The sequence below is a fragment of the Pteropus medius genome, unplaced genomic scaffold (assembly GCF_902729225.1).
Source record: "Pteropus medius unplaced genomic scaffold, Ma_sr-lr_union100, whole genome shotgun sequence".
Taxonomy (NCBI): domain Eukaryota; kingdom Metazoa; phylum Chordata; class Mammalia; order Chiroptera; family Pteropodidae; genus Pteropus; species Pteropus medius.
The window spans coordinates 2,834,779-2,862,762 of record NW_024352783.1 but is presented as its reverse complement, the minus strand read 5'-3'; the positions used below and the strand labels follow the sequence as shown (position 1 = coordinate 2,862,762).

Genomic DNA, 27,984 nt, shown 5'->3' with positions numbered 1-27,984 from the left:
GTCCCTTTCTGTCCCTTTCACTTACAGATTAAAGTTTGACGTTTTCAAGAAGTCTGCTCTGATTAACTTCACAAACTTCTGGCTCAAGTCACCATTTCTGAGCCATCCACTTCCTGAACCTCTCTCATGTAGTTAGTGAGATAATTCATAACATGGCTTTGACATCATATCATCTGTGTTATAATCCTAGGCGATCATTTACTATGCTTCGTACTGATCTGCACATTTGAAATTTTTCATAATAGAAAGTGGGGGGAAGTGGATATTTTTTGAATTGAATTAAAGAGTTATGGTCTCCCTGCTTGTATTTCTACGTGGGGCTCTGGGTATTGGCAATGGTCTTGGCTCAGAATAACCGAGTTCCTCATTTCCAGCAACACCTAATTCCCCTCACAGTGGGACACTGAGAAGGCACTTGATCCAGGAGGCATGTGTTCCCCGAAGCTGATTTCATGCTCTGGCAGACAGCGGTCCTGAGCATGCCTGAGCCTAGCGGGAGCTGCAGACATCAAACAGGCGGAGAAAGACAGCTTGGACTGAAGAGCCAGGCTCGGGGGAGGGGAGCGTTGCGACCCTCCATTTATCACCTCCTGAGCCAGTGAGCATTCTTGAAGCACAATTCATCTTCTTTCCAGTTTATCCAAAAATAAATGCAGCTCTCTGCCCTGGCTGTGGAGATTATTTCCAGCTGGGTGATGGCTGAAAGAACAAGGGCTCCATTCCCCCATTCCCAAAAAGCCGGCTAATAATATACTGATAAGTCATCTGTCTGTCGATTAGAGAAGGAATTCCACGCCGGCAGAGGATCCAGTTTGCCCCGTGAAAGCTGCCTCTTGAAGCAACATGAGGTCCTCTTCTTTAAGATTTCTCTCCCTTTTGATGGAAATATAATTAGGTGTGAGTGTGTGTGTGAGTGTGTGTGTGTGTGTGTGTGTCTTTTTTCCTCCTCATCTCAATAAAACAAATATTCGATATAACTATTAAGAGTCATGAAGAAAGCCAGTCGCACTGTGCTGTAACATACGGAAAACTTTAGATAGAAAAGAAAATTTAAACACCTGCAATGTGCCAAACACAGTGCCAAGAATGGTATGTCTGAGAATTTAATATTCTATTGAATGCTCATAACTAGCCTGTGAGGCAGCTGTGTCATCCCCATTTTGCAGATGAGAAAGAGAGGCTCAGAGAAGCTAGGCACAATGCGGCCATCACACAGTTTACAAGGGCCAGGCTGTGGGATTCACACCTAGGTCTGTCTGACTCCGAGGTTTCATGCTCATGCTGCTGCCCTTGCATGTAGTTCTTCCCTCTCCTAAAGATAATTTCCCAAATGACCATACTTTTGGATTCCTGATGTCTAGTTTTTAAATTGTTTTCTCTGTGACCATTGTTACTTCTGTCTTCAAGGTTTCTTCTGGAGAGCTGAAGATCCTCTTTTTTATGGCCTTGGGCATGCTTCCTGCCTTATATTTTCTCATATGCAAAAGGAGATTGTTCAGCAAATGATCTAGGATATTCCAGCTGAACACTCTGTGTGATTCTACGATGAAGAAGTTTGATGGAGAGAAGAAAGAAAGGATGGACATGTGAGGCCATCATCATGTCAGAGCCTGTATTGGGCTCCATAATGTAACATGGTGCTCTTTCACAAGGAACTCAAAGAAATCCTATAGGGAATATGTCCCTTCAGTTTCCTGGAGGTGGGTATGGATATGGTTAAACAGAGAGAGGGGTAAACTGGTGATAACAAAAAGAAAAATCCAAACTGATGCATGTTTTATCTCCCAAAAAGTCCTTCCCAAGAACAACTCCGTTGGTGTTTAAGAAGGAAGTGCAAGCACCCATCCCCCAACCGTGGCCTGCCCTGCATCCATCACTGCCTGAGATGTAGCCAGAGCCCCTCGCACTGTCCCTTGGCCCCATGGAGCTTGTTAACACCTGCTCCCACAAGTGACATTTACCTGTCACATGGCTGTCCTGACCAGGCATCCAAAAGAGAAGGCCAGCCTATGGCACAAAGACTTGTGGACTGCTGTGCCACTGAGCAGGCCCCATGCAGAGCAACCCCTTTCATGGCATAGGTGGACCCTTTAGGAATGTCAGTGCTCTCCGTTTGGAAGAGCAGAGGCTCTCAGGATGGGCCTTTTATTTTAAATTAGAGGAGGAGGGGTGACGTGCAGCAGTCCCATAGCAGGCTGGTGTGCAGACAAATGGGTTAGCAGCCCTTCTGGACTCTCTCCCTTGATGGCCATTTACCTTGCCTGGCCTTCGTAAATTAACACTTAATAAATCTCTTGCTTGGAAATGAAATTGCCTAAATTTTAAAAACAATTGAGTCATCATTATTATTAAGAAAAAAGGCTGCATCTTCCTTTTCTTTTGTATCTGTATTGGGGGCCAGCATACAGTAGGTATTTAATTAATGCCCTTTCATCATGGGGACTGCTTCCCCTTTCCCACCCACATCTCTTTGAGTAGACTCCAAATCTGGGCCGGGTATGGGTGGGAGGAGGCAGTCTTTATTCTCAAGTGGGAACTGTGAACACACAGTTCTATCTAGAATTAACAACCATAAGATGCCCACAAGTCACCCCCCCAAAAATCTGGTCAGGAAAAAAACAAACAAAAAGTAAAATGGGAATGGGCAAAGGCTTCAACTACACCCTTATTCTTCTCTGAGGCTTTAGTTTTCCAATCCTGACTTAGAAACAACCACATTTGTTAGACCCCTCCTCTCCCCAGCCCTTGCCTTCCCTTTCTCTGCAGGCCACCACTATGCCCCCTACCTCCCACTGAGTCTGGCAGCTGGTCTTTCCTAATTGGTAATATATCTTAATAACAACAGGGCCTCAAACAGCTGTTGCTATGAATACTGGCTGGTGGAATAGCTCCCTGTCATTAATTTACTTGTTGGTCCTGCTGGTGCTTAAGAAAGGATTAATGTAATAAAAATACTAATTAAACAGAAAGTTACACAGTAAAAGAAGAAGAAGGGGAGGGGTCGGGGAGGGGGACAGAGAATCATTATTGTTGTTGTTTCTGGCATAAGTTTTACAGTCACACAGCCCTGTCACAACCCTGTGTTGTGACAAAAGTCTTACTTAAAAAGTCCAGGAAGATTTGAACTTTCTCATTCTCAGTTTCATTCATTGTCCCATTTGATGAGAGTTTCAAGCAAATCGCTGATGGGATGTGCTCTGTTCCCTAGGCAGGGGCTCACGCTGATGTCAAAGCTTGGTGGCTGCCTGCACGATAGACTTAGGCAGGCCCTCTGCAGCAAGGCTGTTCCAGCACATCAAGGGGAGAAGGGCCAAGCCCAAGCTCAGGGAAAGGCATCTCAAACTCCCAACTTTCTATAGTTGGAAAAATGGTTATGATACTGCTCATTTCTATATATACCTTTCCCTTAACTGACGACAAAAAAAAAAAAAAAAAAAAACATTGAGGAAGGAGCTGCTTCTCAGCCTGTGGCGTTGGTCACTCTCTTTCCAAATATAGAGAAGGAATGAGCTGTGGGGGTTAGCGGGGCCTATAAAAGCCCAGGCCAGCAGCAGCCCCTTTGTAGCTGCTCTCTCTGGGCAGAGGTGAGTCACAGCCCCTTTACCTCAGTGTGGCCAGTGCACTCTGTGCCATGGCCCCGCCTGCCTTTGGTAAGAATTAGTTGTAGAGCTAGATCCTTCTAGGCCCAAATGCCCACATACCCTCAGCCTCTAGCACCCCACTGAAGCAGGGATCCTTCAGGCCCCCTTACTCCTCCCCATTCTCCCCTTGTGGGCAGGATCCCTCTAGACACTCCACAGACCAAGGCCTGTCCACCACAGCCATGCTCTCCCTTTGCCTCTCTGAGCCGTACAGAGGAGCATGGAGTTCGGTGCCTTCTGCTGCCCTCACCTTTCCCACCTGGGCTGTATATATATTGGGTATCCTGCTCTCTCAAGACCACACTGGCTGTGTGTCAATTAGCCAATCTCAGAGTTTTCTCCCTATTCACAGAAAACATGGAGCCCTGAGCCTGGCCTGGAACTACAAGCTTTTTTTTTTTTTTTTTTTTTTTATAGAGATCTTGTATTTATTGCTCAATTCTAAATGGGAGGTATTACAGACTGAAGAAAGCGCCATAGTGGGCTGGTAGAAGCCAGGTTTGGGGGCAGTTGGGGGCTTTTACTACCTTAATGGCTAACCTGTAGGTCATGTCACATCTGCTCCTCCAGTTTACCTCTGTGGTAAGGCTCTTTTTAAGTTATTAGTCCTTTATCCTTATTTAGTTAATTCATCAAGAGCTGATTTGAAGCTGAACCAGACGTCTTTAAGGTGTTTTCGGTTCTTTTTGCATGTTTATTGCAGGTCTGATTTTCCGTGGCTCTTGTGACCTTCTGCTGTCCTCCTGCAGGTGTGACTCTCAGGTGAGAATTCTAGCCATGTCCCTTGGGTGGTGTGATCCTAGTAACCCGTTGGTCTCCAGGTGATCCTAGTAACCAGTTCCTCCCATCTCCCAATGGAGCGTCTAAGAGAGTTCAGACAGGACAGGCTGGGCAGGAGAGGAGCAGAGAGGAGGCAGCTCTTCAGGAAACTTTTCAAACGGATGCTGAGGTCAGATACGGCTTCTATTCGCAGCAACTGAAGGAAGCACCGGGCAGCTTCCTTGTGTGAGGAGGTAGCCACCTTGACTCGAAATGGTTCAAAAATTCCTCAGCTATTTTCCATTGAGCATACTCTCTTTGAAGAATGGCATTCATTTTTATGGTGTTTATTTTTAAAGCTTCCCTCAGCAGCACCCGGGTTTTACAGCAAGTGAGGTCCCAAGAGAGCCACACTCACCTCTAAATCTTTCACCAAACTGAGCCTCAGATAATTGAGGAGCTTGGGGTACATATGCTCTGTGCCCTTTGCAGAGGACGGCCACTCAGTAAATGTGAGCCCATTTGATTTTCCCAGCACTTAAGTCCTGCGAGCGGAGCTCCTAGGACCTAGGACGGCCTGGCTCCTGGGGCAGCAGATGGCAGAGCAGGTGCCGAGACAGGCCTAGTGGCTCAGGAGGCAGCTGGGCTCACCTGGTGGGTTTGCCTTGCAGTTGACACCATGAGTAGCGACACTGAGATGGAAGTGTTCGGCATAGCCGCTCCTTTCCTCCGGAAGTCGGAAAAGGAGAGGATCGAGGCTCAGAACCAGCCTTTTGATGCCAAAACCTACTGCTTTGTGGTCGACTCAAAGGAGGAATACGCTAAGGGAAAAATTAAGAGTACCCAGGATGGGAAGGTCACGGTGGAGACCGAGGACAACCGGGTAAGCCTCGTGCATGGCCTCCACAAGCCGACTGGCCCTGTCTGCTCCTCATGGTTGCCCAATCCACGCATCCACCCCACCTCTAGCCACTTCCCAATGTGGCTCTGGCACTGGAATGCCTCTCACAGTGTCACTGTTTAGCTTTCCCAGGTGTCTTCAGAGAAAGCACAGCAAATACTGGCCTCAGGTTGCGGGGGAGGAGAAGAACCTGTTTGTGGCTGGCCAAAGCGATTAGTGTTCAGGTGCTTCTGTCACTGTCCACATCACCCTAGGTCAGAAGGGACCAGCTCTGTGCATCCTGAGGATGTGGGGTTGGGAGTCCAATCGCAGAAGATCTCTTTGAAAACACTCTCCTTTGGTAGCCTAGGTTTCCCTCTAATTCTTCTAGCAATAGCCATCTGAGAAAGTAAGGAAAGAGGGTAAGGGACCCTGGTTGACCCCAAGCTCAATGTGAAATAGCGGTCTCTCCATATCATGAAGGTGATGAATTCTAGACTTCACTACTTTCTGGATCTAGGCCAGAAGAACCTGGAATGTTCCAAGAAAAGTTAAAGAGAGAGAGAGAGAGAGAGAGAGAGAGAGTGAGAGAGAGAGAATGAATCTAAATGAGAAGAGTAAAAGAAATAGCATCTGACTTTCCCAGGTGTCCACATCCGGGTTGGGTATGAGGAAAAAAGGCATTGAAAACTGCCCTTCAGTGCTACCAAGCGCTCCCAGAGGCTGGCTCTCTGTGTAATTCAGATGACTGAGCTAAGAATGGGCTTGCAACGCCACAGGATGTTATGAATGACAATCTAAGACAATCTAGACCACTCCCAAGGAGGGCTGGTTTGCCCGGTGGAGAGAAAGCGGGTGCGGGGCAGGGAAGGGGAGAGGAAGCGGAGCTCACAACCCCTGCGCCCAAGGAAGCCTGGACACGGGGGCAAAGGGCTTTTCCCCTGAGGGAAGTACAAATACACTTGTCAGTGCTTGGAGCCACCGCTCCGCCTCACAGTCCCTTTACCTGGCATGGAGCACTCTGAGACCAGAAAAGTGGGAGGGGCTGAGGTGGGGCTTGGTTCTCTTTCAGAAGCATGAGCAGGAGGGTGGTGAAGAGGCAAGATGCAGGGTCAGCAGCTGAAGAGCTGCTTTCAGAGAGCTCTGCACGTGGGAAACTCTGTGGGCACCAGCCTGCTAATCCAATGCCACCTCCCTTTTTCTCTTCTGCTCCTGCCTCAGGGACACCCGTGGACATACTTTTCTCTGAGTAGCTAGGAACAGGCCAGGCCCATCAGGCGCTGGTGCAGAGTTGTGGCCCAGCTAGTATTCCCGAGCTGGCTCCTGTCTTGCACTATCCCCTTTGTCTACTCACAGAGATCCTCTTTCTTCATTTCTTTCATCCTTCCCTCATCCCAGGCCCACTGGGGAGGGAAAACAGAAAAGCCCCGCATGACAGAAACAAATCACATTCTATCATCAGCATCGCAAGTCGCCTGCCCCTTTATCCACCTCTCTGTTAAATGGCGTTTTCTCTGGTGCTTGCACCCGATCACGGCTCACAAGTCCCCTCCTGGGTGACAGATGTCTGCCGTGGGCAAGCCACACAGATGATACTCACTAAGCACTGCACCGCTTCCCCTTCAGACCCTGGTGGTCAAACCGGAGGATGTGTACGCTATGAACCCACCCAAGTTCGACCGGATCGAGGACATGGCCATGCTGACGCACCTGAACGAGCCAGCCGTGCTATACAACCTCAAGGACCGCTACACCTCCTGGATGATCTATGTCAGTGCCGACGGTGGTGGTGGCTTCCTGAGGCATTGGATCGGGCTAGGAGCAGAGATGCTTGTGTGGATGATAGGATTTCAAAAGATGAGGGCTTGACTGAGCTGTTGAATAGACGAGGGGACATGGGGAAAAGAAGAGGAAGAAAAGGGAAGAGAAAGAAGATGAGAAAGCAAGAGATGAATGAGGTAGTAAGAAGACAGGCTGGAAGAAGAAGGGCAGGGAGGAGGAGGAGCGATCAAGGAGAGCAGCAAAGACAAGCTTTGGGTCTCAGCCTTGTCACTGAAGCTGTAGGAGTTCCGGCTATGCCCCTGTTCAAATCTTACTTGCCTCACCTGTAAATAGAGATTATATTTTCCATCTTTACTAGTTTTTGTGAGGAAAAGTAAAAAATAATGAAGACAAAATGTTTTATATATACATACACACATATATATATATACATTTTTTTACCCTCCTGCAGACTTACTCAGGCCTCTTCTGTGTCACTGTCAACCCCTACAAGTGGCTGCCGGTGTACAACCCTGAGGTGGTGGACGGCTACCGAGGCAAAAAGCGCCAGGAGGCCCCGCCCCACATCTTCTCCATCTCTGACAACGCCTATCAGTTCATGCTGACTGGTAGGTTTCCAAGGAGGAAGCCTGGAGTGGTGGATCAGGTGCTGGACAGGGCTTGGGAGAGCTGCCCTGGGGTCCTAGGCCTCCATCTAACCTATGACCTCCAGGGTAAAGGTGCTTAAAGAGGCAGGACGAGGCTGGATCCCTGAGGGCCCTGCAGGCCCTGGTGAGGAGCTTGCTTTTAATGCAAGTATTGATTAAACCAGGTGAAACGGACATTTTTGTGGGCCCAAAGCAATACTGACAATTTCATATGGTTCAGCCTAATATCATTGTATGACACTGACTGGGTTTAAACAGGGGCTGAACCTCTCTGAGTCTCTTTCTCAGGCTCCCACCTAGAACTAAACAAAATATTAGAGGGAAGAGGAATTGCGCATTGAATTCTGACTGCTTGAGAAATAGGGTAGAACTGGGAAGCTCTTTTTATATTGCCATCAACTCTATTTTATTTTTTCCTATGGCAGATCGTGAAAACCAGTCCATTCTGATCACGTAAGTATCCAAGGCATAGAGCAGTTTCATATCTGCGGCTTCTCTTCCCCAGTGCAGAAGGCAAAGGCACCACTTACTCTATTATGTTCATTAGAAAGTATTTAGAACAAAGTCTATAATGAAAAGACAGATTTGGGAATGGGCAAGAAGGTATGTGGAAGGTCTCAGAAACTGTACTTAGCCATCCTTGGGTCAGCTCAATGGTGGAGTCTTCCCGCGGGCCTCTGCCTCTCTGCTGCACTTTTGTTTGGTAGGTGTGCATCTGATGTGGCTCAGAGTATGTCCAGGCCTCTGTGTGACGTCTTGGGGAGCTTTTTTCTACTAACAGAACTTGTTACTTGTTTCTCTCTCTCTCTCTCTTTTGATTACTCCAAATAGCGGAGAATCTGGAGCAGGAAAGACTGTGAACACCAAGAGGGTCATCCAGTACTTTGCAACAATTGCAGCTACTGGAGACCTCGCCAAGAAGAAGGACTCCAAAATGAAGGTATGGAGAAGAAGAAGGCTTGCTTTGTTTCCCTTCTAACCTTTGGCTTAACTTCCAAATGAGGGGGCAAAGGGAGACAACAGACCCCACCCTTCAAGAAAAAGAGAGCAGGCCAGGATATAAAAATCTTGAAGGACAGCCAGTTATCTTAGATAACCCGGTATATGGTTGTTCATACAGGACCAGCTCCTGTCATTTCTCTGGAAAATAAGACTCTAAGGCTAAACTAAGGAAGGTCAATTTGGTAGCAGCTCCAAGAGCTTCATTTTTTTATGGTAGAATCACATACACCAACTTGAGAGAACTATAGCACATACTTGCCTTTCTAAACAAAAATATTACAACAGTTTGACATGAATACAGACAATCTAATGGGCTGGAGAATCAAGGAATTGAATGAAGCATTGAAAGAATTTTGAGTCAAGACACCCAACTATAGCTAAATATAACAAAATGACAAAAGTGTTTTGAGCGAGATGTGCTGATGATTTGGTTGGTCTTCGCACCGAAAAGTCAGGGAGGGAGGAACTGGCTTTGCCATAGACTGCCAGTAAGCAAGGACAGGCAGGAGTGACAGAGCTGGGGAGCATTGCTTACTGTCTTTTTATGGCTTCTCCCCCATGGGTTTCATGCATCAGGGGACTCTGGAAGACCAAATTATCAGTGCCAACCCATTGCTGGAGGCCTTCGGGAATGCCAAGACTGTGAGGAATGACAACTCATCCCGCTTTGTGAGTCTGGGTTCAAGTTGGCTGGGGTATTCTCTGTGACTTATGAAATGAGCAAGTTTCCTGACCTCATCGAGGTCACAGTCAGCAGAGACAGACAACTAAAGAACAAAATAAATAACAAGACGATTTTGGATAATGATACATTCCTCCTGTAAAGTTCAATAAGCAGGGGGTGTGATAGAGTAAGTGGAACAGGGTCTCCTTTAGACAAGAATGGCAGGGAAGGCCTTTTGGGGGACTGGCCTGTGAACCCCAAGATCTACAGGATGAGGAGGGACAAAGGAAGTGCACAGTCTCCATAGTAGGGAGGGCCTGGTCTAGTCCACAGACCTACAGAGGGTCTGCGTGGTGCTGCGAAGTGGGCAAGGAGGCGCATCACGAGGGGAGGGAAGAGGCAGAAAGAGACCTGGCCACATAGGAGCAAGTGGACCATGAGAAGGGGTTTAGATTTTATTCTCAAAACTACTGAAGGATTCTATAAGCAAGGAAGTGGTAGGGTTTGATTTTGCATCTTGAAAATATCACTCTCTTACTTTGTTGACTAGATAGGGTGGGGAGGTTTGGAGGCATTGTGGAATAAAAGGGATGGGAAAAGGGAGGCACATCAAACTGGACAGAGAAAAAGGGAGAAAGAGGAGGACATGTTTAATTTCAAACTATAGGGAACTAAAGCTCCTATACACGTGACCTGGGAGACAAGTAGGATCACTTGAAGCCTGGTAGACTCTGATCTCTCTTCCTCCCTGCAGGGCAAGTTCATCCGAATTCATTTTGGTACCACTGGGAAGTTGGCCTCTGCAGATATTGAAACTTGTAAGTAGATCATTGGGATCAGATGATGTCTCAGGATGGTGGGAAGCAGTTTGGAAGAGCCCTATGTTTGTGTTCATAGACCTGCTGGAAAAATCAAGAGTGACTTTCCAGCTGAAGGCTGAGAGAAGCTACCACATCTTCTATCAGATACTTTCAAACAAGAAGCCTGAGCTCATAGGTGAGGAAGTCACCACTGGGTTTGTCTTCTAGATGTTTTGGCTCTAATATCACTGCACCAGGAGAGCTACACCTATACATAAGGGGTTTGACAGCCAGTGGAAGGAGTTTGTTTTAGAAATGGGATGTGGCTATATTGACAGTGACATGCTAATGTGAAAAAAGGAATCCAACGGGCAGCAGCAAGACTAAATCACTACTGTATTCAGCATTGGTTTATAGACCGCTGAACAACTAAAGCATTTAATTATACTTTAGCGCCCTCTTGTGTTCCAATACAGAAACCAACCTTTCATCAAATGCTGTGAGGCCAGTGCAAAATCAGGTGAACAATCTACCCTGTGGATAGTCACCTTGCCTTTTCTCTGTTCTGCACTTAACCCAGGCCTCATGCACACGGTCTTCTTTGCCCTTTGGCTGTTTTTGCTCAGGCTTCTGGTCCCAAGCCTGGAAATAGTCTGCAGCTTTTCAAAAAATTTTGTAAAAATTATGATTATACCGAACAACCTGTGCTTCCCTCAATGTGGGCTCTTGTCCTAACCAACACTCAGCCAGTTTCCCTATTAACTTTTCTGAATCTGAATCAATATGCATTATTTGCATACACTGTAAGATCATTTAAGTACTGTATCCTCTCTGGGGTTCTTAACCTACATTTCATAGGTGGACTGCACAGTCTTCCTTGGACTTTATTTTCAACCACAGCCTGAGTATCATGAGGCTGTTTAAAAGAGATATCTAACTCTAAATTCAGTTTAGGCTCCAGCAGTAAAAGTCTCAGCCCAAAAAACAGGTGCTCACATCCATTGGGTGGGTGTTTTCTTTGAATCGATGTGACCTCCTCTAACTATTCATCATTTCAGAGCTGCTGCTTATTACAACCAACCCTTATGACTACCCCTTCATCAGCCAGGGTGAAATCCTGGTGGCCAGCATTGATGATGCTGAGGAGCTGTTGGCTACGGACGTGAGTGTAACCGAGAGAAAGGTGTAGGGTGCTCCCCTCAGTCCCCAGGGCCAACCAAGTGATATGCTGTTCTTTCAATGTCAGAGTGCCATTGACATTCTGGGCTTCACCCCAGAAGAGAAATCTGGACTCTACAAGCTGACAGGCGCTGTGTTGCACTATGGGAACATGAAGTTCAAGCAGAAGCAGCGAGAGGAGCAGGCAGAGCCAGACGGCACCGAAGGTACAAAATCACTGCAACAGGCTGTAAGCAGAACTGGGTGGTTGTTCAGCTGAGATAGTTTGGTGCCTCTTTTGAAAATGATTAATCCTTCTTCCTCCTGGAGAGGCGAACCCCAAGGACTCAGATGCCTACAGGACTGTTCCCACCCCTGTTTGCTGAATCATAAGAAGAGTCCTATTTCAGATGCAATGAGAAGTGATCAGGGCTTTCTGGAACCCAATCCTGCCTTTTCACAAAATCTATCACATTCTCTGAGTGACCTAGCTTCTATTGGCTGCATATAAGCAGTGTAGAAAAATGGAATGTAAAATGCACTGAGACAGACTTAGCTAAGCTTTGCAATATCTGGATGTTTTCCAAGTGGTTCTTCTATTTTGCCAAGCATTAGGGGTTCCCCTTTGTGATTATCTTTCTTTTCGTACCAGTGGCTGACAAGACAGCCTATCTTATGGGCCTGAACTCTTCGGACCTCCTGAAAGCTTTGTGCTTCCCCAGAGTGAAAGTTGGGAATGAATATGTTACCAAAGGTCAAACTGTGGATCAGGTAAGCGTCTGCTTCAAGACCAGGAAGGATGCAGGCACATGACGGCCACTGCCTTTAGACTCATTAGCTGAGCTTTCCCAATAGGTTCACCACGCTGTGAATGCCCTTTCCAAATCAGTTTATGAAAAGTTGTTCCTGTGGATGGTCACTCGCATCAACCAGCAGCTGGACACAAAGCTACCAAGGCAACACTTCATCGGGGTTTTGGACATTGCAGGCTTTGAGATCTTTGAGGTTTGTGTTGCTTATATTCATGCTTTCATGTGGCCTCGTTTGGGGAGACTAGTTTCCAGGATCCTCTAGGGAAGATATCAAGGTGGCCAACATGTCTTAGCATCACATCTTGTAAGAAAACTAGACAGAGGGTGGATCCCGTAGAAGAGCATGTGGTAGGGTTTGTATTATTTTAAGAGAGGGAAGACTTGGGTCAAGTGCAATTTTAAAAGATAATGTTCAATGAATTAAAAAAAATATCTCAAATGCAATTACTGACTTAGTGAGAGCCAGGCATGTAGAGAATTTGATAATAAGCCAATCATGCAATATTTAACAGAAACATCCTACTGTTCTGGGTTAAAAGCATATCGCCATTCATCAAAGTGTGTGTTTGGTATCCACCAGGTATAAGACATGCAGATGAATAAAAGATGAACCTGTAGTCTGTAGAGGAAGATGAGAAATATATAAGGCAGACCGTGTTCAGTGCATGAGAGAAGCCCAGACCATGTGAACTCAGGAGAGGGGGAAACACCTTCTGGCTGGAAGTTCAGAGAAGACTCTAAGAAGGAGATATGATCTGAGCCAGGCCTTGAAGAATGTGACTATATCTGAAAGCATAAATGAGCTGGCTAGAGCCTGAGCAATGAGGAGGAAGGTTGGTGGGTCTTTGATTTTGAAAAAAGTCTAACTTTTCACGTGAACATTATATTTTGGTGTTAGTATAACAGCCTGGAGCAGCTGTGCATCAACTTCACCAACGAGAAACTGCAACAGTTTTTCAACCACCACATGTTCGTGCTGGAGCAGGAGGAGTACAAGAAGGAAGGCATCGAGTGGACATTCATTGACTTCGGGATGGACCTGGCTGCCTGCATTGAGCTCATAGAAAAGGTATCCTGTTCTATTCACTCAGAAACCTCTCCTCGTATACTCTGCCGCTCATCACTGTAGCTCATGTTTACCCCATATGCATTTTGCCTTGCCTTAATAAAGCCCATGGGCATCTTCTCCATCCTGGAAGAGGAGTGTATGTTCCCCAAGGCCACAGACACCTCTTTCAAGAACAAGCTGTATGATCAGCACCTGGGCAAGTCCAGCAACTTCCAGAAACCCAAGGTGGTCAAAGGCAGAGCAGAGGCCCACTTCTCCCTGATCCACTATGCGGGCACCGTGGACTACAGTGTCTCAGGCTGGCTAGAGAAGAACAAGGACCCTCTGAATGAAACCGTCGTTGGGCTGTACCAGAAGTCCTCCAACAGGCTCCTGGCACATCTCTATGCCACCTTTGCCACTACGGATGGTAACAGACTCCATGGGGTGCCTTGGAGTCATGCTTTCTCCCTTCATTCACTCTGCAGGACTGAATAACCGGTATAGATGTGCTAACAGCACGTGCCCTCTTTTATTTCTTTCAGCTGACAGTGGAAAGAAGAAAGTTGCCAAGAAGAAGGGTTCTTCCTTCCAAACTGTCTCTGCCCTTTTCAGAGTAAGAAAAACACAAGTTTATTTGCTTGCATTTGGTTTAAGTCATCTCAAAATGAGCAATGTAGAGATTCTAAACTTGGTTTATTAAAGAATAGTAAATGTGGTCTTAATCTGTTTACTGTCATTTAGTGAAGTTGAATGGTGGCATAATGATATATAAATGAGGTCTAACCATGTAGGACCAAAATTTAATTAGCATTTTGTACTGCAGCTAGCTAGGTTGTCTGGCCTGGGAGGTAAGTCCTCAGCACACACTTTCTGACTTGCCTGAAGGACACATGCAATAGCTTCTCATTCTCTCAGTGGGACCAGATACATCTCTTGAGTTGATCTCAGAGGGCATTTTATATGTGGTTAGTTTCTGGCTCCCTGTGAAGCAAAAGACTATTATAAAAATTATTTGCCTACTCCTCTAGCCATAAGACTATTAAAAGAAAGAATTAAATAATTCATTATTCTTTAGAATTCATAAGTTTAAAACATATATCTCATTTTTCATTATAATATGTCTCTGTGTTTGTAAAAGCCTACAGCAGGCTAACTGTCAAACGTAATCTTTTTTCTTTTAGGAAAACCTGAACAAACTGATGTCAAATTTAAGAACTACTCACCCTCACTTCGTGCGCTGTATAATTCCCAACGAAACGAAAACCCCAGGTAAGATACCTGCTGGCTCTCTAGATGGTGGTCGGTTTTTAAGAAATTCTGTGTGAAGCTGACGTCCTGTGCTTTTGTTCTCAGGAGCTATGGAGCATAGCCTTGTCCTCCACCAGCTGCGCTGTAACGGTGTCCTGGAGGGCATTCGCATCTGCAGGAAGGGATTCCCAAACCGGATTCTCTATGGGGATTTTAAACAAAGGTGTGTCATAAAAATGTTCTATGTGATGCTTGATAATATGTGCAATCACTGGAATTTGAGAGAGAGAAATAATGATGAAAAGACCCATTCAACAGAACAGTTATGGATTTTCGTGTCAAATGAATAATCTACCACTTGGTCAAGGTATACACATATTTCTTTCTTCCATGTTTTCTCAGTAGCTTATCTGATATACACCTGGCAGAAAATACCTGGCCTAAGGATCAGGAGGCTTAGATTCCAGGCCATTATCTAGCAGTGTGATTATGAGCAAGTTTGTTTTACCCTCTGGATCTTGGCTTTCTTGCCTATAGGAAACAAGGCTTGAACTGGATGATCTCCAAAGTTTATGTGTTTGCTAATTGTCTTTATTGTTTCTGTGTCTACAACCACAGATATCGAGTGTTGAATGCCAGTGCAATCCCTGAGGGACAATTTATCGACAGCAAGAAAGCTTGTGAAAAGCTGTTGGCATCCATCGATATTGACCACACTCAGTACAAATTTGGACATACCAAGGTAATGTGTTAATTACAACAGATGCTGGCCTTTAGTCCCCTTTAGATTTCTCCAGAAAACTGACTCATGCCATCCTTCTCCCCTCTAAGGTGTTCTTTAAGGCTGGCTTGCTGGGAACTCTGGAAGAAATGCGTGATGACCGCCTGGCCAAACTGATCACCCGGACCCAAGCTGTGTGTAGAGGATTCCTCATGCGTGTGGAATTCCAGAAGATGGTGCAGAGAAGGTTGAGCAGGGTTTTTGTTCAAACAAGAGATCTTTGGGAGAAGTGAGAAGTCTCTCTTAGAAATAACTTATATTTTATTTTTAGGGAGTCCATCTTCTGCATCCAATACAACATTCGCTCATTCATGAATGTGAAGCACTGGCCCTGGATGAAACTTTTCTTCAAGATCAAGCCCCTCCTCAAGAGTGCAGAGACAGAGAAGGAGATGGCCACCATGAAGGAAGAGTTTCAGAAAACCAAAGATGAACTTGCCAAGTCAGAGGCAAAAAGGAAGGAATTGGAGGAAAAATTGGTGACTCTAGTACAAGAGAAGAATGACCTGCAGCTCCAAGTACAAGCTGTATGTGTTTAGAAATATTTTCTTATTTTACTTTCCTTCTAAATTTGATTATTTAGGAAAGTTAGGATTTTTGGTGGGATTTCTGCTTTTTAGTTGCTATGCTTCATTAAAACTTCATATATAACAAAATACTGGAATGTCACAAATCTTATCTCATTAAAGAAAATCATAAAATAATGATTTTTTTTAAAAGGAAAGTGAAAACTTGTTGGATGCTGAGGAAAGATGTGATCAACTGATCAAAGCCAAATTCCAGCTTGAAGCTAAAATCAAAGAGGTGACCGAAAGAGCTGAAGATGAGGAAGAGATCAATGCTGAGCTGACAGCCAAGAAAAGGAAACTGGAGGATGAATGTTCAGAGCTCAAGAAAGACATAGATGACCTTGAACTAACACTGGCCAAGGTTGAAAAGGAAAAGCATGCCACAGAGAACAAGGTACTCTCTTTGTCAGTCTTTCCAGTTTGATGTAGGCATTGCAAACCACACTGTATTTCTTCTTATAATTGCTTGTGACTTCTTCTTAGGTTAAAAACCTTACTGAGGAACTTGCTGGGTTGGATGAAACAATTGCCAAGTTAACCAGAGAGAAGAAGGCCCTCCAAGAGGCCCACCAGCAGACCCTGGATGACCTCCAAGCTGAAGAAGACAAAGTCAATTCTTTGAGTAAAATCAAGGGCAAACTGGAACAGCAGGTCGATGATGTAAGTAAACACTGCTAATTGGAAGTCCTAGAACTTCAGGGTTGGAAGAGCCCCCTGAAATCCTCTGGTGCAAAACATTTGTTCTCAAAAAGAAATGGTGCCTTTTGCAGCTGGAAAGTTCCCTAGAACAAGAGAAGAAGCTCCGTGTAGACCTGGAAAGGAACAAAAGGAAGCTTGAGGGAGACTTGAAGCTTGCCCATGAGTCCATACTAGATCTGGAGAATGATAAGCAACAGCTGGATGAAAGGCTCAAGAAGTACGCTCTAAAACCACTGATTTTAATTTGGTAAGTTACTGGGTATTTTGTCTTTACACATTCTACATTTCTGTTCACAGGAAGGATTTTGAATATAGTCAACTGCAAAGCAAAGTGGAGGATGAGCAGACTCTGGGTCTTCAGTTTCAGAAGAAAATCAAAGAGCTACAGGTAGGAGGTGTTTTGGATGTTTCTTTTACACATGGGTCACTCACAGTGGGCTGGGTGCTCTGTGTTATAAGCCATTTAGAGCAAGTGGGCAGCACCATGGGTCTGCCTGCCTCAGTGGTTTCCTTTCTACTGGGCTGACACGGCAGTGATAAATAAGTTTTCCAGTATTTGAAATGAAATACAAATTGGAATATTCTGAGTCGACATTTAGTTGAATGGACTGGTTGATCCTGGGTTGATCACTGTAGGACAATGATCATATTGGGGCAGGGAAAATTCACATTAAAGGAAATTAGCAACATTCACATCTCTCTGGGAGAAGTTCCAGAATCCGTTTGTCTAACGGGAATGGAAAACTAGCCTGTTCTTGACATTCAGAATGAGTCACTCTGGGACTGATTGGCTGCCCTCTACAGGCTCGAATTGAGGAGCTGGAAGAAGAGATTGAGGCAGAGAGGGCGACCCGAGCAAAGACAGAGAAACAGCGCAGCGATTATGCCCGAGAACTGGAGGAGCTGAGTGAGAGGCTGGAGGAAGCAGGAGGAGTCACCTCCACCCAGATAGAGCTGAACAAGAAGCGGGAGGCCGAGTTCCTGAAACTGCGCAGGGACCTGGAGGAGGCCACCCTGCAGCATGAAGCCACGGTGGCCACCCTGAGGAAGAAGCACGCGGACAGCATGGCTGAGCTCGGAGAGCAGATAGACAACCTGCAGAGGGTCAAGCAGAAGCTGGAGAAGGAAAAAAGCGAGTTCAAGTTGGAGATCGACGACCTCTCCAGCAACGCAGAGAGTGTGTCGAAATCAAAGGTACTTGGGCAGGATGGGGCCCGATGCTTTCTATTAAAGAGACCTCTTCGGTCATCCAAATCGCAGTGCTTACCTAATTTTCTTCTCCTTTTCGATCTTTTAGGCAAATCTGGAAAAAATATGCCGAACGCTGGAGGATCAGCTAAGTGAGGCCAGGGGCAAGAACGAGGAAATTCAGAGGAGCATGAGTGAGCTGACGACACAGAAGTCTCGTCTTCAGACTGAGGCTGGTGAGCGATGGGAAACAAACAGGAGGGGCAGCACCTTACAAACACCTAAAGGGGCAACTGGTCAAAACCGAAGGGCAGTATTTGTTTGGAGGAGAAACAATTGGAATAACATACAAAAAGAATCAGTCAAAATATCCTGAAGGAGGAGAACATTGAGAGTTTGGTAAAAATGAGAGAGAGACAGAGACAGAGATAGAGAGAGATAGAGATAGAGATAGAGATAGAGATGGAGATGGAGATAAAGATAGAGATAGAAGAGATAGAGATGAGAGAGAGAGAGAGAGAGAGAGAATGCAACTAGAAAAAGAAGAAAATCAAAATAGCATCTGGTTCAAACTCTTTCAAAATTAGTATAACCTTGCATCGAAAAGAGTCTAAATGGTAAAAATGGAACTAGAAACCAAGCCCTCTGGCCTTTCTATTTTTTGCTGCACATAAATTCAGATTGCTGTCAAGTGAAATGAAGTGTTTTCAGATTGGCCACAATCAAGACAATAAATAAAAGAACATGGCCAATTTGCATAGGCTCTTGGTATGTAATAAAAATATAAAAGAACATTATTTGGCGCTTTTACCTAGAAAATGTGACTCCACCCAGCACTGGCCCTGCAGCCCATTATTACAGGTGAATCAATCCTTTGCTAAGAGTCACAACCAAGACAATGAAGAAAAGAAGTTAAGTTGCCACTTCTAAAATAATTTTAGAGCCCTAAAACCTCTCACCCCCTCCTTTTTTCTCTCACTTCCATATGAGCATGTAAACCTGAACTTACCATGTTCACCCAAGAGTCTACCTTCAAATTGTTAGGGATATCAAGTCCTTGGGAAAGCAATATTTCCCTTAATGACAAGTTGACAAACAGCTGGAAGCACCAGCCACTGGAAGGTCTGATGGGAGTTTTTAGGTGATCCAGGTTATGTTTAAATTTACAATGGTTCTCAATGGGCTTTATTGACAAAAGTCACTCCACACTTCTAGTAGTTTATGACAATACTTATCAGGTTGTACGTTCATTTTCCCTTTTATAGACTCATGCCTTCATCCCTAAGAAAGGACCACAACTTAAAATTTTTACTCTCTCCCTAGATCATAGCACAGTGCTTTACACACAGTGCCTTACATACACTTGATGAATGAATGAATGAATGAATGAATGACCTAAAAACATTTCTTTCTGAAAACAGGTGAGCTGAGTCGTCAGCTGGAAGAAAAAGAAAGCATAGTATCCCAACTTTCCAGGAGCAAGCAAGCATTTACCCAGCAAATAGAAGAGCTCAAGAGGCAGTTAGAGGAAGAGAGCAAGGTATGTCATCTGAGGAAGTGCTTCCTCGATCTAATTTTCAAGTACTACCTGTAAGGAAAACAAGGCTACTTTATTCAGTAGGTGTTGATAGTTGGAACATACTTGGATGGTATCGCCCACATGGCAGTGAATTGTTAATCCTCTAGGGGCTCTCCTCTTTCTTGACTTTTTCAGGCCAAGAACGCCTTGGCCCATGCCCTGCAGTCCTCCCGCCACGACTGTGACTTGCTGCGGGAACAGTATGAGGAGGAGCAGGAAGGCAAAGCCGAGCTGCAGAGGGCGCTGTCCAAGGCCAACAGCGAGGTCGCCCAGTGGAGGACCAAATATGAGACAGACGCCATCCAGCGCACAGAGGAGCTGGAGGAGGCCAAGTACACAACTCTATTTACCTTTAGAAGAACTTGAACCCTTGAATGGTCATATGATAGAGGGCACTGACTTTAGAACTACTTGGGAATAATTTTTTTTTTTTTTGTTAATAGATGTTTCCCCATTTCATCTGTCTTTTAATGCCATGCTGTTCCATTAGAGGTACCTGGCCTTTACGCACTTCGTTAAGACAAACAGCTTTGATCATGATTAGAGACAAGGAAGGTTACTGGTCACTGATTTTTAGCAGCCAGGAAATTCTCCTTGGTTTATGAAATGGGAACTTGAATCACATGATGAATACTGATGTTCGGGAGGACTGAAACTTAAATAGCCTCTGCTCCTCTTTTTATTCTTCAAGGAAAAAACTTGCTCAGCGCCTTCAAGATTCCGAGGAACAGGTTGAGGCAGTGAATGCGAAATGTGCTTCCTTGGAGAAGACCAAGCAGAGGCTGCAAGGAGAGGTCGAGGATCTGATGGTTGATGTGGAGAGAGCCAACTCCCTGGCTGCCGCTCTAGACAAGAAACAGAGGAACTTTGACAAGGTTTGGGGTCAGCTCCATGCTGGCTGAATGCCGTGATGTGGGGAACACCTTGTGGTCATGGATGGAGGAGACGGGTCCCAGTCCTGCCCCTGCCCCACCAGCAGTGTGACCTTGGCAGAGTCCTTGAACTTCACTGAGCTGTAGTTTCTTCATCTATAAATTGAAATGGGAATGGGATGGAGTAGAAGTCCCTTTAAAGCATTGTCAGTGGAGACAGGCCCATTTCTATAATGTTACTCAGCCCCAAACATTTTCTTCCCCCTGCTGCTGGTCTGTCTTCTGGGTGGCTGAAAATCTAACTCTGGGTGATGTGGAAATCTAACTCAGGTCCCATTGAGAAGCTTTCTGGAAGTCCCCCTTTCAGCATGGCAGATAGGTTTAATTTGAACCAAAGTTTTAATGAAATATTTTAAAATTCAGAGCCATCTTCATATTAGGAACAGGGCAATTATGCCCAGCTAATTCCTCCTCAAAGGATCCATTTGCTTTTTGGAGACAATCGTTACTGATCAATTATTGATCCTGACTAAATTTATAAAATAAGATTTTGGTTCATCCAATAACCAAGAACAAGGAGCTAGGTGAGAGACATGGCTGAGTGTAGCCCCAACTCTAAGATTTACCTTAACCGTTATATTTAATTAGAAGCTTGGAGGAGACAAGCTAATAACCAGAGATACCTTCCATCCCGGTGTTCCAGGTGCTAGCTGAATGGAAAACAAAGTGTGAGGAGAGTCAAGCAGAGCTGGAGGCATCGCTGAAAGAATCTCGTTCTTTGAGCACTGAACTCTTCAAACTGAAAAATGCCTATGAAGAAGCCTTAGATCAACTTGAAACTGTGAAACGAGAAAATAAGAACTTAGAGCGTAAGCAGTTTAAAACCATCTGAAATCTCTCTTCACACTATTGCCGGAGCATGTGCTGGAGTGGGCATGACTTCAGGCTCAAATCCCTACTCGTCTGTCCATCGATGCACGCACAGAAAGCATTCATCACCTGCGGGGTTTTTTTTGAGTCTCTCTCTATATACAATATCTTATCTCTAGCAAACAGCAGCCTTAGAATTGTAATAAACTAGTTAAAAAGGATTTAGTTGATGTTTACCATGCCTGGAAACCTGTACAGAGGTGTTCTAATGCGATCAAAATTTATTTCTTTGCAGAGGAGATAGCAGATCTCACAGAACAAATTGCTGAAAATGGTAAGACCATCCATGAACTGGAGAAATCAAGAAAGCAGATCGAGCTGGAAAAGGCTGATATCCAGCTGGCTCTTGAGGAAGCAGAGGTGAGCGGAATGCTCGGGAGGCAGCAGCAGGAACAGGCACAACCCTGGTGGAGTGCCACCCTCGGAGGCTAGCTGGCCCCACTCTGTGTCTTAATTTTTGCTTCTGTAAAATCACAGTCCTGAAACCTGATCCTTTCTTGTCAAATAGCATAACTGTGAGGTTGAATGAGATAATACTGTGAATTGTCTTAGATTTATTGAAGAAAATCATTACACTACAATAGGTCTAAAAATGAGGTTTGACAAAATCCTAGATGATTTTAAAATATCAGGTGCTTTGCACTCCTCAGAAATAAGATCATTTAAATGTTATTCTCTTTTAACAGTATAATCTAAAACAAATAGCAATAAAACAGATTTTATTTCTACGCTGAAGATAAATTAAGGATTCTTTTTTAAGAAAAAAGATAGTTTTGAATTGTACAGTTAGAGTTACAAATATTCTATTGAAGCTTTATTACCCTAAAGGGCAGTGTAGCAGGTTCTATACCACCACTGGCACTATTTCTATTTTTTATTCTTTAAAGGCCGCCCTTGAGCATGAAGAGGCCAAGATCCTCCGAATCCAGCTGGAACTGACACAAGTGAAATCAGAAATCGACAGAAAGATTGCCGAGAAGGATGAAGAGATTGAGCAGCTGAAGAGGAACTACCAGAGAACGGTAGAAACCATGCAGAGCGCCCTGGATGCCGAAGTCCGGAGCAGGAATGAAGCTATCAGGATCAAGAAGAAGATGGAGGGGGATCTGAATGAAATTGAGATCCAGCTGAGCCACGCCAACCGCCAGGCTGCAGAAACCCTCAAACACCTCAGGAGTGTCCAGGGACAGTTGAAGGTTTGAGAGAGTCCCGGTGGGAAACCGCTCCTGTCCTCAAATGCTCAGATTTTAGCTAGGCTCATGATCCTGAAGCCTCAATTTCAACTAGACTTTTCTGTTTTTCTCTGGCTAGGACACCCAGCTACACCTGGATGATGCTCTCCGGGGCCAGGAGGACCTGAAGGAGCAGCTGGCAATCGTGGAGCGCAGAGCCAACCTGCTGCAGGCCGAGGTAGAGGAGCTGCGGGCTTCTCTGGAGCAGACAGAGAGAGCCCGAAAACTGGCTGAACAAGAGCTCCTGGATTCCAACGAGAGAGTGCAGCTGCTGCACACCCAGGTGAGGGAAGTGGGTGGCAGAGGGGAGAGGACTACCTCAGACCTGCCTGGGTAACACCCATTCTTCTGGCCCTAGAACACCAGCCTCATCCACACCAAGAAGAAGCTGGAAACAGACCTCATGCAGCTGCAGAGTGAGGTTGAAGATGCCAGCAGGGACGCAAGGAATGCTGAAGAGAAAGCAAAGAAGGCCATCACAGATGTAAGGCCCTTCCTTCCTGCTCCCGCGAAGCGGCCCAGACTCTGTTTCAATAAAGCCTCCTGCCCTTTCCAGCCATGAGACAGTTCCCATCAGACAGGCTGGGGCCTCCTTGGGGGCACAAATGGTGTGTGGTCAGCTCCAAAACCACTGCCCACCTCTCTCAAACTCAGTGTGTCCCCTCCTGCACATTTTCAAGATAGATTTGAGAAATATAAGGGATAACAGGAAAAAAAAAAGACTGAAAAAGATTATATTGTTTCTTGTGCCCATAGAGAGGTATGCTCTTATTTCCTTCAACATATGACTTATTCCAAATATAAAAATAAGACCCTCAGATGTCAATATCCCACCAAATTTCACTGTACACCAATGAAGCTGGCTGGCTTCATTCTCACCAGCACCTAACCTTCCTCGGTCTCGAGGCCTTGTCCCTGCAGCCACATCTCCCACAGCGCCATCTGCTGCCTGATGGAGAACACTACCTTGCAACTATTTTACTCCTTTGCTCGTTCACACACACCTTAATTCTCTAGAGGTCTTCCTTTAATCTCATTATCTCCAAACCTGTGATGGTAGGTATCAAATCAGCCTTCTCTAAGTCTCGAATTCCTTTGAAAAAAATATATTGGCGATCATGGTGACAATGAAAGAAAGAATTTCCTTGGGATGGGCAAAGGTCCCAAGGAAGCCAGTTTAAGAAAAGGAGGAGACCATTTCCCATCCAGTCCTTGAAAGTTTCATTTCTTAGATTCTTTGATATACCTTGTGTGTTCTTTCTCATATTCCCTTCTGGAAGGGTGTGCTCAGTCATCTTACCTATAGTTCTTCTTTAGCATGGCTCTGGTCCTCTGGGTACTCGAGTTTTGACAGCTCCAAGGCACTTAATCTTTGTCTGCATCTTCGCTTTTTAGGCAGCCATGATGGCTGAGGAGCTGAAGAAGGAGCAGGACACCAGCGCCCACCTGGAGCGGATGAAGAAGAACCTGGAGCAGACCGTGAAAGACCTGCAGCACCGTCTGGATGAGGCTGAGCAGCTGGCCCTGAAGGGCGGGAAGAAGCAGATTCAGAAACTGGAGACGCGGGTACTTGTGGAAAGAACTCCAGCATTAGCAGAGTATTCTGGTTTCTCCCATTGTTGCTATAGCCCCAGACTAATTTCCCAACTGTTTACCCCAGATCCGAGAGCTGGAGTTTGAGCTTGAAGGGGAGCAGAAGAAGAACACTGAGTCTGTCAAGGGACTGAGGAAATATGAACGGCGGGTCAAGGAGTTAACTTACCAGGTAAGTAGAAAGAAAACCAGAGAGGCATTTTTTCTGTAAAATGCAAGCACCACCCTGGATTCTCTCTCCAGAATAAAGGAAGACATACTTCGGCCCCAGAAAACTGGCCAGACCTTACGTGACTCTTCCTCCTCCTCTAGTTACATTGTCACATTCTCACTTTTAGAGTGAAGAGGACAGGAAGAATGTGCTGAGATTACAGGATCTGGTGGATAAACTTCAAGTGAAAGTCAAGTCTTACAAGAGGCAGGCTGAGGAGGCTGTAAGTCAGACATGCCTACGATTTTAGAACAGCAATCTGGTCTGTTCCTTGCAGTAAGCTCTAAGAGAGGTGCACACTGATCTTACCTGCCTGGGCTCTTTGGTTTTAGGATGAACAAGCCAACGCTCATCTCACCAAATTCCGAAAAGCTCAGCATGAGCTTGAGGAAGCTGAAGAACGTGCTGATATTGCAGAATCTCAAGTCAATAAGCTTCGTGCTAAGACCCGAGACTTCACTTCCAGCAGGGTAGGTGGTTCCTAGTGGCACTAGATAGAGAGCAGCAGACGTATGCTGGAGTTGCAGGCCCCCAGACAACCTGGGAAGAACTCACTGTGATAGAGACATTTTTGAACTGGAAGGAGCCTTAGAGAATTCTCAGCTTTAGAACTGGTCGATCTTGGGCTCAGAAAAGGAAGAGATTTTCTTAAGGTCACTTAGCTGAGAAGAGCCCCTCTAGAACCCAGGTCTGTAAGTCACAATAAGACTTAAACACCATCTTCAAAAGGAATGAATGTTTTCCCCTGAGATATTTCAAGTGCCCTCTGTTGGCTCTGTCTTCAGTCACTATAAATGCAAGTAGATATCTGTAGGTAAGAAGCCCCAATGTATGGGGTTAGTTCTCCCTGAGGACTAGTTTCTCATGCTATGGGATGAATTCCTCCATGTATGCAATCGTGTATTCTCCTGAGGTGCAAAAAATATCCTGTGTCCTACTCAAGTGTGTTAGCAAGCAACTCCCTGATGCTCGCCAGGAGAGGGAGCAAGAGAAAACATCTATGCCATGTGACATAACTAAAAATACTACGTTCTTTGCAGATGGTGGTTCATGAGAGTGAAGAGTGAGTGATCCTCTTCTGGAACAGGACAGATAATATGCAAAATGTATATTTTCATGATTCCTGACTATTTTACTTAATTTCCATATTACTGCTTTTCACATGCAATAAACTTTGCTTTGTTTTAAAATTGGGGCTGTTTCATTAAATTTGTTTTCTTCTTTCCTGTGGGGAAATGGTTCATCGTTCAGTGATTTCAATGACTAATGTTGAAATCTCGGTAGGCAGACGGCTTGATAAATTCAATTGTTGTGTGTCTGTGGGGATAAGGAGAGTTTGCTGTTGGTTAAAACTTGAGATTAGATCAGAAGGAAAAAATACTCTTAGGTTAACCACTGCTTTGACAGGGGGAGTGTGAAAAGGGGGAGTTTATTAAGAGTCATCTCTCAATATGATATGAGGGAAACACAAAGGTTCAGTTTGGAAAATGCTGCCTCAGGTTGAATAGGGTTATAAGTCAAGGGAAAATATCCTCCCCCTGACACACACTTAGACATTCTATCAGGGAACCTCTAGAATGTTCACTGGGCAGCGCTCCAGGAAGGCATTGTGTTAACTCACAGGAATACACACACGAATAAAATGGCACACGGTCTCTCCAGTGCATGTGGACTGCCGAGTCCTTGCCTCGGTCTACACTATTTCAAAGCCATACAACAAAAAAATCTCACCTCTTACTCAGGGTAAACTTGTCTTTACTTTAAAAGAGAAAATACAGCAGTCAAATATAAGTCAAAATAACCATCTGGCTTGTCCGCTAATGGAAATCGCATCTTCTAACCCAGATTATTTGTTTGTTGTCATAATTCAACTTAATAGAAAAAGTTGTCACGTTCCCTTCTTTATCTGATTCTAGAAGATTAGGAGATGACCAGTTTGACTTCATGGGAAGTAAAGACCCAGGTGAGTTCTCTTCAGCACCCAACACTGAGTTTATCACCTCCTGAATTTGTCATTTATAGAAAGGAGGTCGAGGTCACTAATGATGTCAGAATTGGCTCATTAGTGATTTCAGATAATTCTGTCTCAAAGGCCAAAATTTCTTTGACCTGTTTTCAATACTTCATGGCAACACTGTGACTTAAAAAGGCCATTTTCTTCTGGGGGTGACTGTCACTGAGAGGAAATTAGGCCTGAAGGTGAGCACAGGAAGCTAAAGTCCCTCAGAGCCTCTCAGAACTTACATGAACTGCTGTAGATTGCCTTTTGTGGACAGAGAAAGTAAATGGAGCTCCTTGTTGCAGAGGTATTTGAATTGGTAAGGAAGGAATAAAAGAACTGGAATATCACCATTTTTATATGAATCATGAATCCCAAGTAAATTACAACTACTAGTATCACAAAAATATAGACGACCAGACATTATATGCCTCCTGATAGATAAACACATCACAGTCCAGGAAGAACTGCCCAGCAAGTTAACTTGGGTCTGGTAAAGAATCTAAATGTGACCACCAACTTATAGGAAATGCAGGGGACCCAAAATACAACCAATAAACTCCAGGATGTGGAGAACTTGATCAAATAAGCCATCTAGTTTTTTCAATAAATAAATTGCAAGGAAAAGATAAAAAAGGAATGGAAAGGAGGCCTATAGATTAAAAGATCCATAAAAGAACCATCCACAGATTGCATTGCATGGACTTTGTTAAGATACACACACACACACACACACACACACCCCAATTGAAATTTGAAAACTGAATATTTCATGATGACCTGGGATTATTATTCATTTTCAAGGTATGATGTGATATTGTGATTATATTTTCTAAAATAGTCCTTATCTTTTAAAAATACACACTAAAATACAGATAAGAAAGGGCGTGAGAAAGAGAAAAAGAAAGGAAGGAAAGAAGGGAGGGAGGGAAGAAGGGTGAACCATCTTTAATGTGAACTTGTTCCTTCAGACATAAAAAGTTGATAAAAGAGATCCCTTGATGTATTTTATGCAGAACCGGGCCACAAACTTGAAACCTCTCAGGCTGTAGGACCTGATATGTTCACTTTACCAGAAAAGCATGATATTTTATACAAAGGAGGTCGGGAGTTGGTTTCTGGAAGCTATCCTTGACCATTTCTACTAGGCTCTGATTTTGTGAAGGATATAAGTGAAAAAATTCATTAAGAGTTACTATCATGACCAACTTTGCCAGTGTTCATTTGTTCCATAAAGCAAAAGATGCCGGTAACTACAGAAAATTTAAACCCTGTTATTGCAGGGAGAAAAATGAAAGCACAAGTCTCATTCCGAATTAGGACCTGCTGTGCCACCCAAGCTTTGTCTAGAAGTGGAGAGAAGGATGATCTCAGCCACTATTTACCGAACTCTTACCAGGGGCTCTCAGTGTGCGCTACTTCCTGTCATCTGTGCAACGACTCAGCAATGACGAGATGGGCCTATCACATCACGTCTGCTTTAAAGATAAAGAAGAAACCAAAGCACAGAGCAACTTGCTCAAGGTCAAGGTGGCAGAGCTTGGATTCTCTCTAGATCCCATGACTCCTTTCCACCACAAAGCGCTGCCAACCTGAGCAGCTGGCAAAACAGATGTCAAGAGGTGGAGCATGAGGCAAAGATATGTTAGAACAGGGCTGATGAAACCTAATGCACATTTTCGTCTTTTTACTGTTGACTGTTAACTTCCTCCAAGGATTCCACTATAACTCTTCCCCTGCCCACCAACTCAGCCCACCCTATCTTCAGAATCTCCTTCAGATAGGCTATTTGATCATTCAACAAAAACTTGGATGATCTCTACTTTAGCTCATTTGTGATATCTACTGGTTCTTTTGCACATGAGCCCAAAAATATAATGGCCAAAA

General features: G+C 44.8%; 1 protein-coding gene across 1 annotated transcript; it reads left to right on the top strand.

Annotated features, from left to right (window-relative positions):
* The first annotated feature begins 3,554 nt into the window (after positions 1–3,554).
* LOC120589736 (myosin-3) lies at positions 3,555–25,291 on the top strand. The gene is made up of 41 exons (XM_039847354.1): positions 3,555–3,584; positions 4,345–4,403; positions 5,072–5,283; positions 6,907–7,050; positions 7,514–7,670; positions 8,135–8,162; positions 8,541–8,649; positions 9,288–9,380; positions 10,130–10,193; positions 10,273–10,371; positions 11,234–11,337; positions 11,422–11,560; positions 11,986–12,104; positions 12,189–12,338; positions 13,044–13,214; positions 13,317–13,623; positions 13,739–13,809; positions 14,378–14,465; positions 14,550–14,667; positions 15,063–15,186; positions 15,276–15,412; positions 15,497–15,752; positions 15,946–16,188; positions 16,278–16,454; positions 16,565–16,710; positions 16,791–16,881; positions 17,298–17,687; positions 17,791–17,917; positions 19,103–19,221; positions 19,396–19,592; positions 19,952–20,135; positions 20,836–21,001; positions 21,298–21,422; positions 21,950–22,258; positions 22,374–22,577; positions 22,653–22,778; positions 23,690–23,860; positions 23,955–24,059; positions 24,226–24,321; positions 24,431–24,568; positions 25,139–25,291. Exons 3-41 carry the CDS (start codon positions 5,080–5,082, stop codon positions 25,163–25,165), a joined length of 5,823 nt encoding a protein of 1,940 aa, XP_039703288.1. The 5' UTR covers positions 3,555–3,584; positions 4,345–4,403; positions 5,072–5,079; the 3' UTR covers positions 25,166–25,291.
* The last annotated feature ends 2,693 nt before the right edge of the window (positions 25,292–27,984 follow it).

Coding starts and splice junctions, on each gene's coding strand:
- LOC120589736 (XM_039847354.1), top strand. CDS start 5,080: ATGAGTAGCGACACTGAGATGGAAGTGTTCGGCATAGCCGCTCCTTTC. Junction 15,413..15,496: donor CAGAAGATGGTGCAGAGAAG/GTTGAGCAGGGT, acceptor TTTTATTTTTAG/GGAGTCCATCTTCTGCATCC. Junction 21,002..21,297: donor AGAAAATAAGAACTTAGAGC/GTAAGCAGTTTA, acceptor ATTTCTTTGCAG/AGGAGATAGCAGATCTCACA.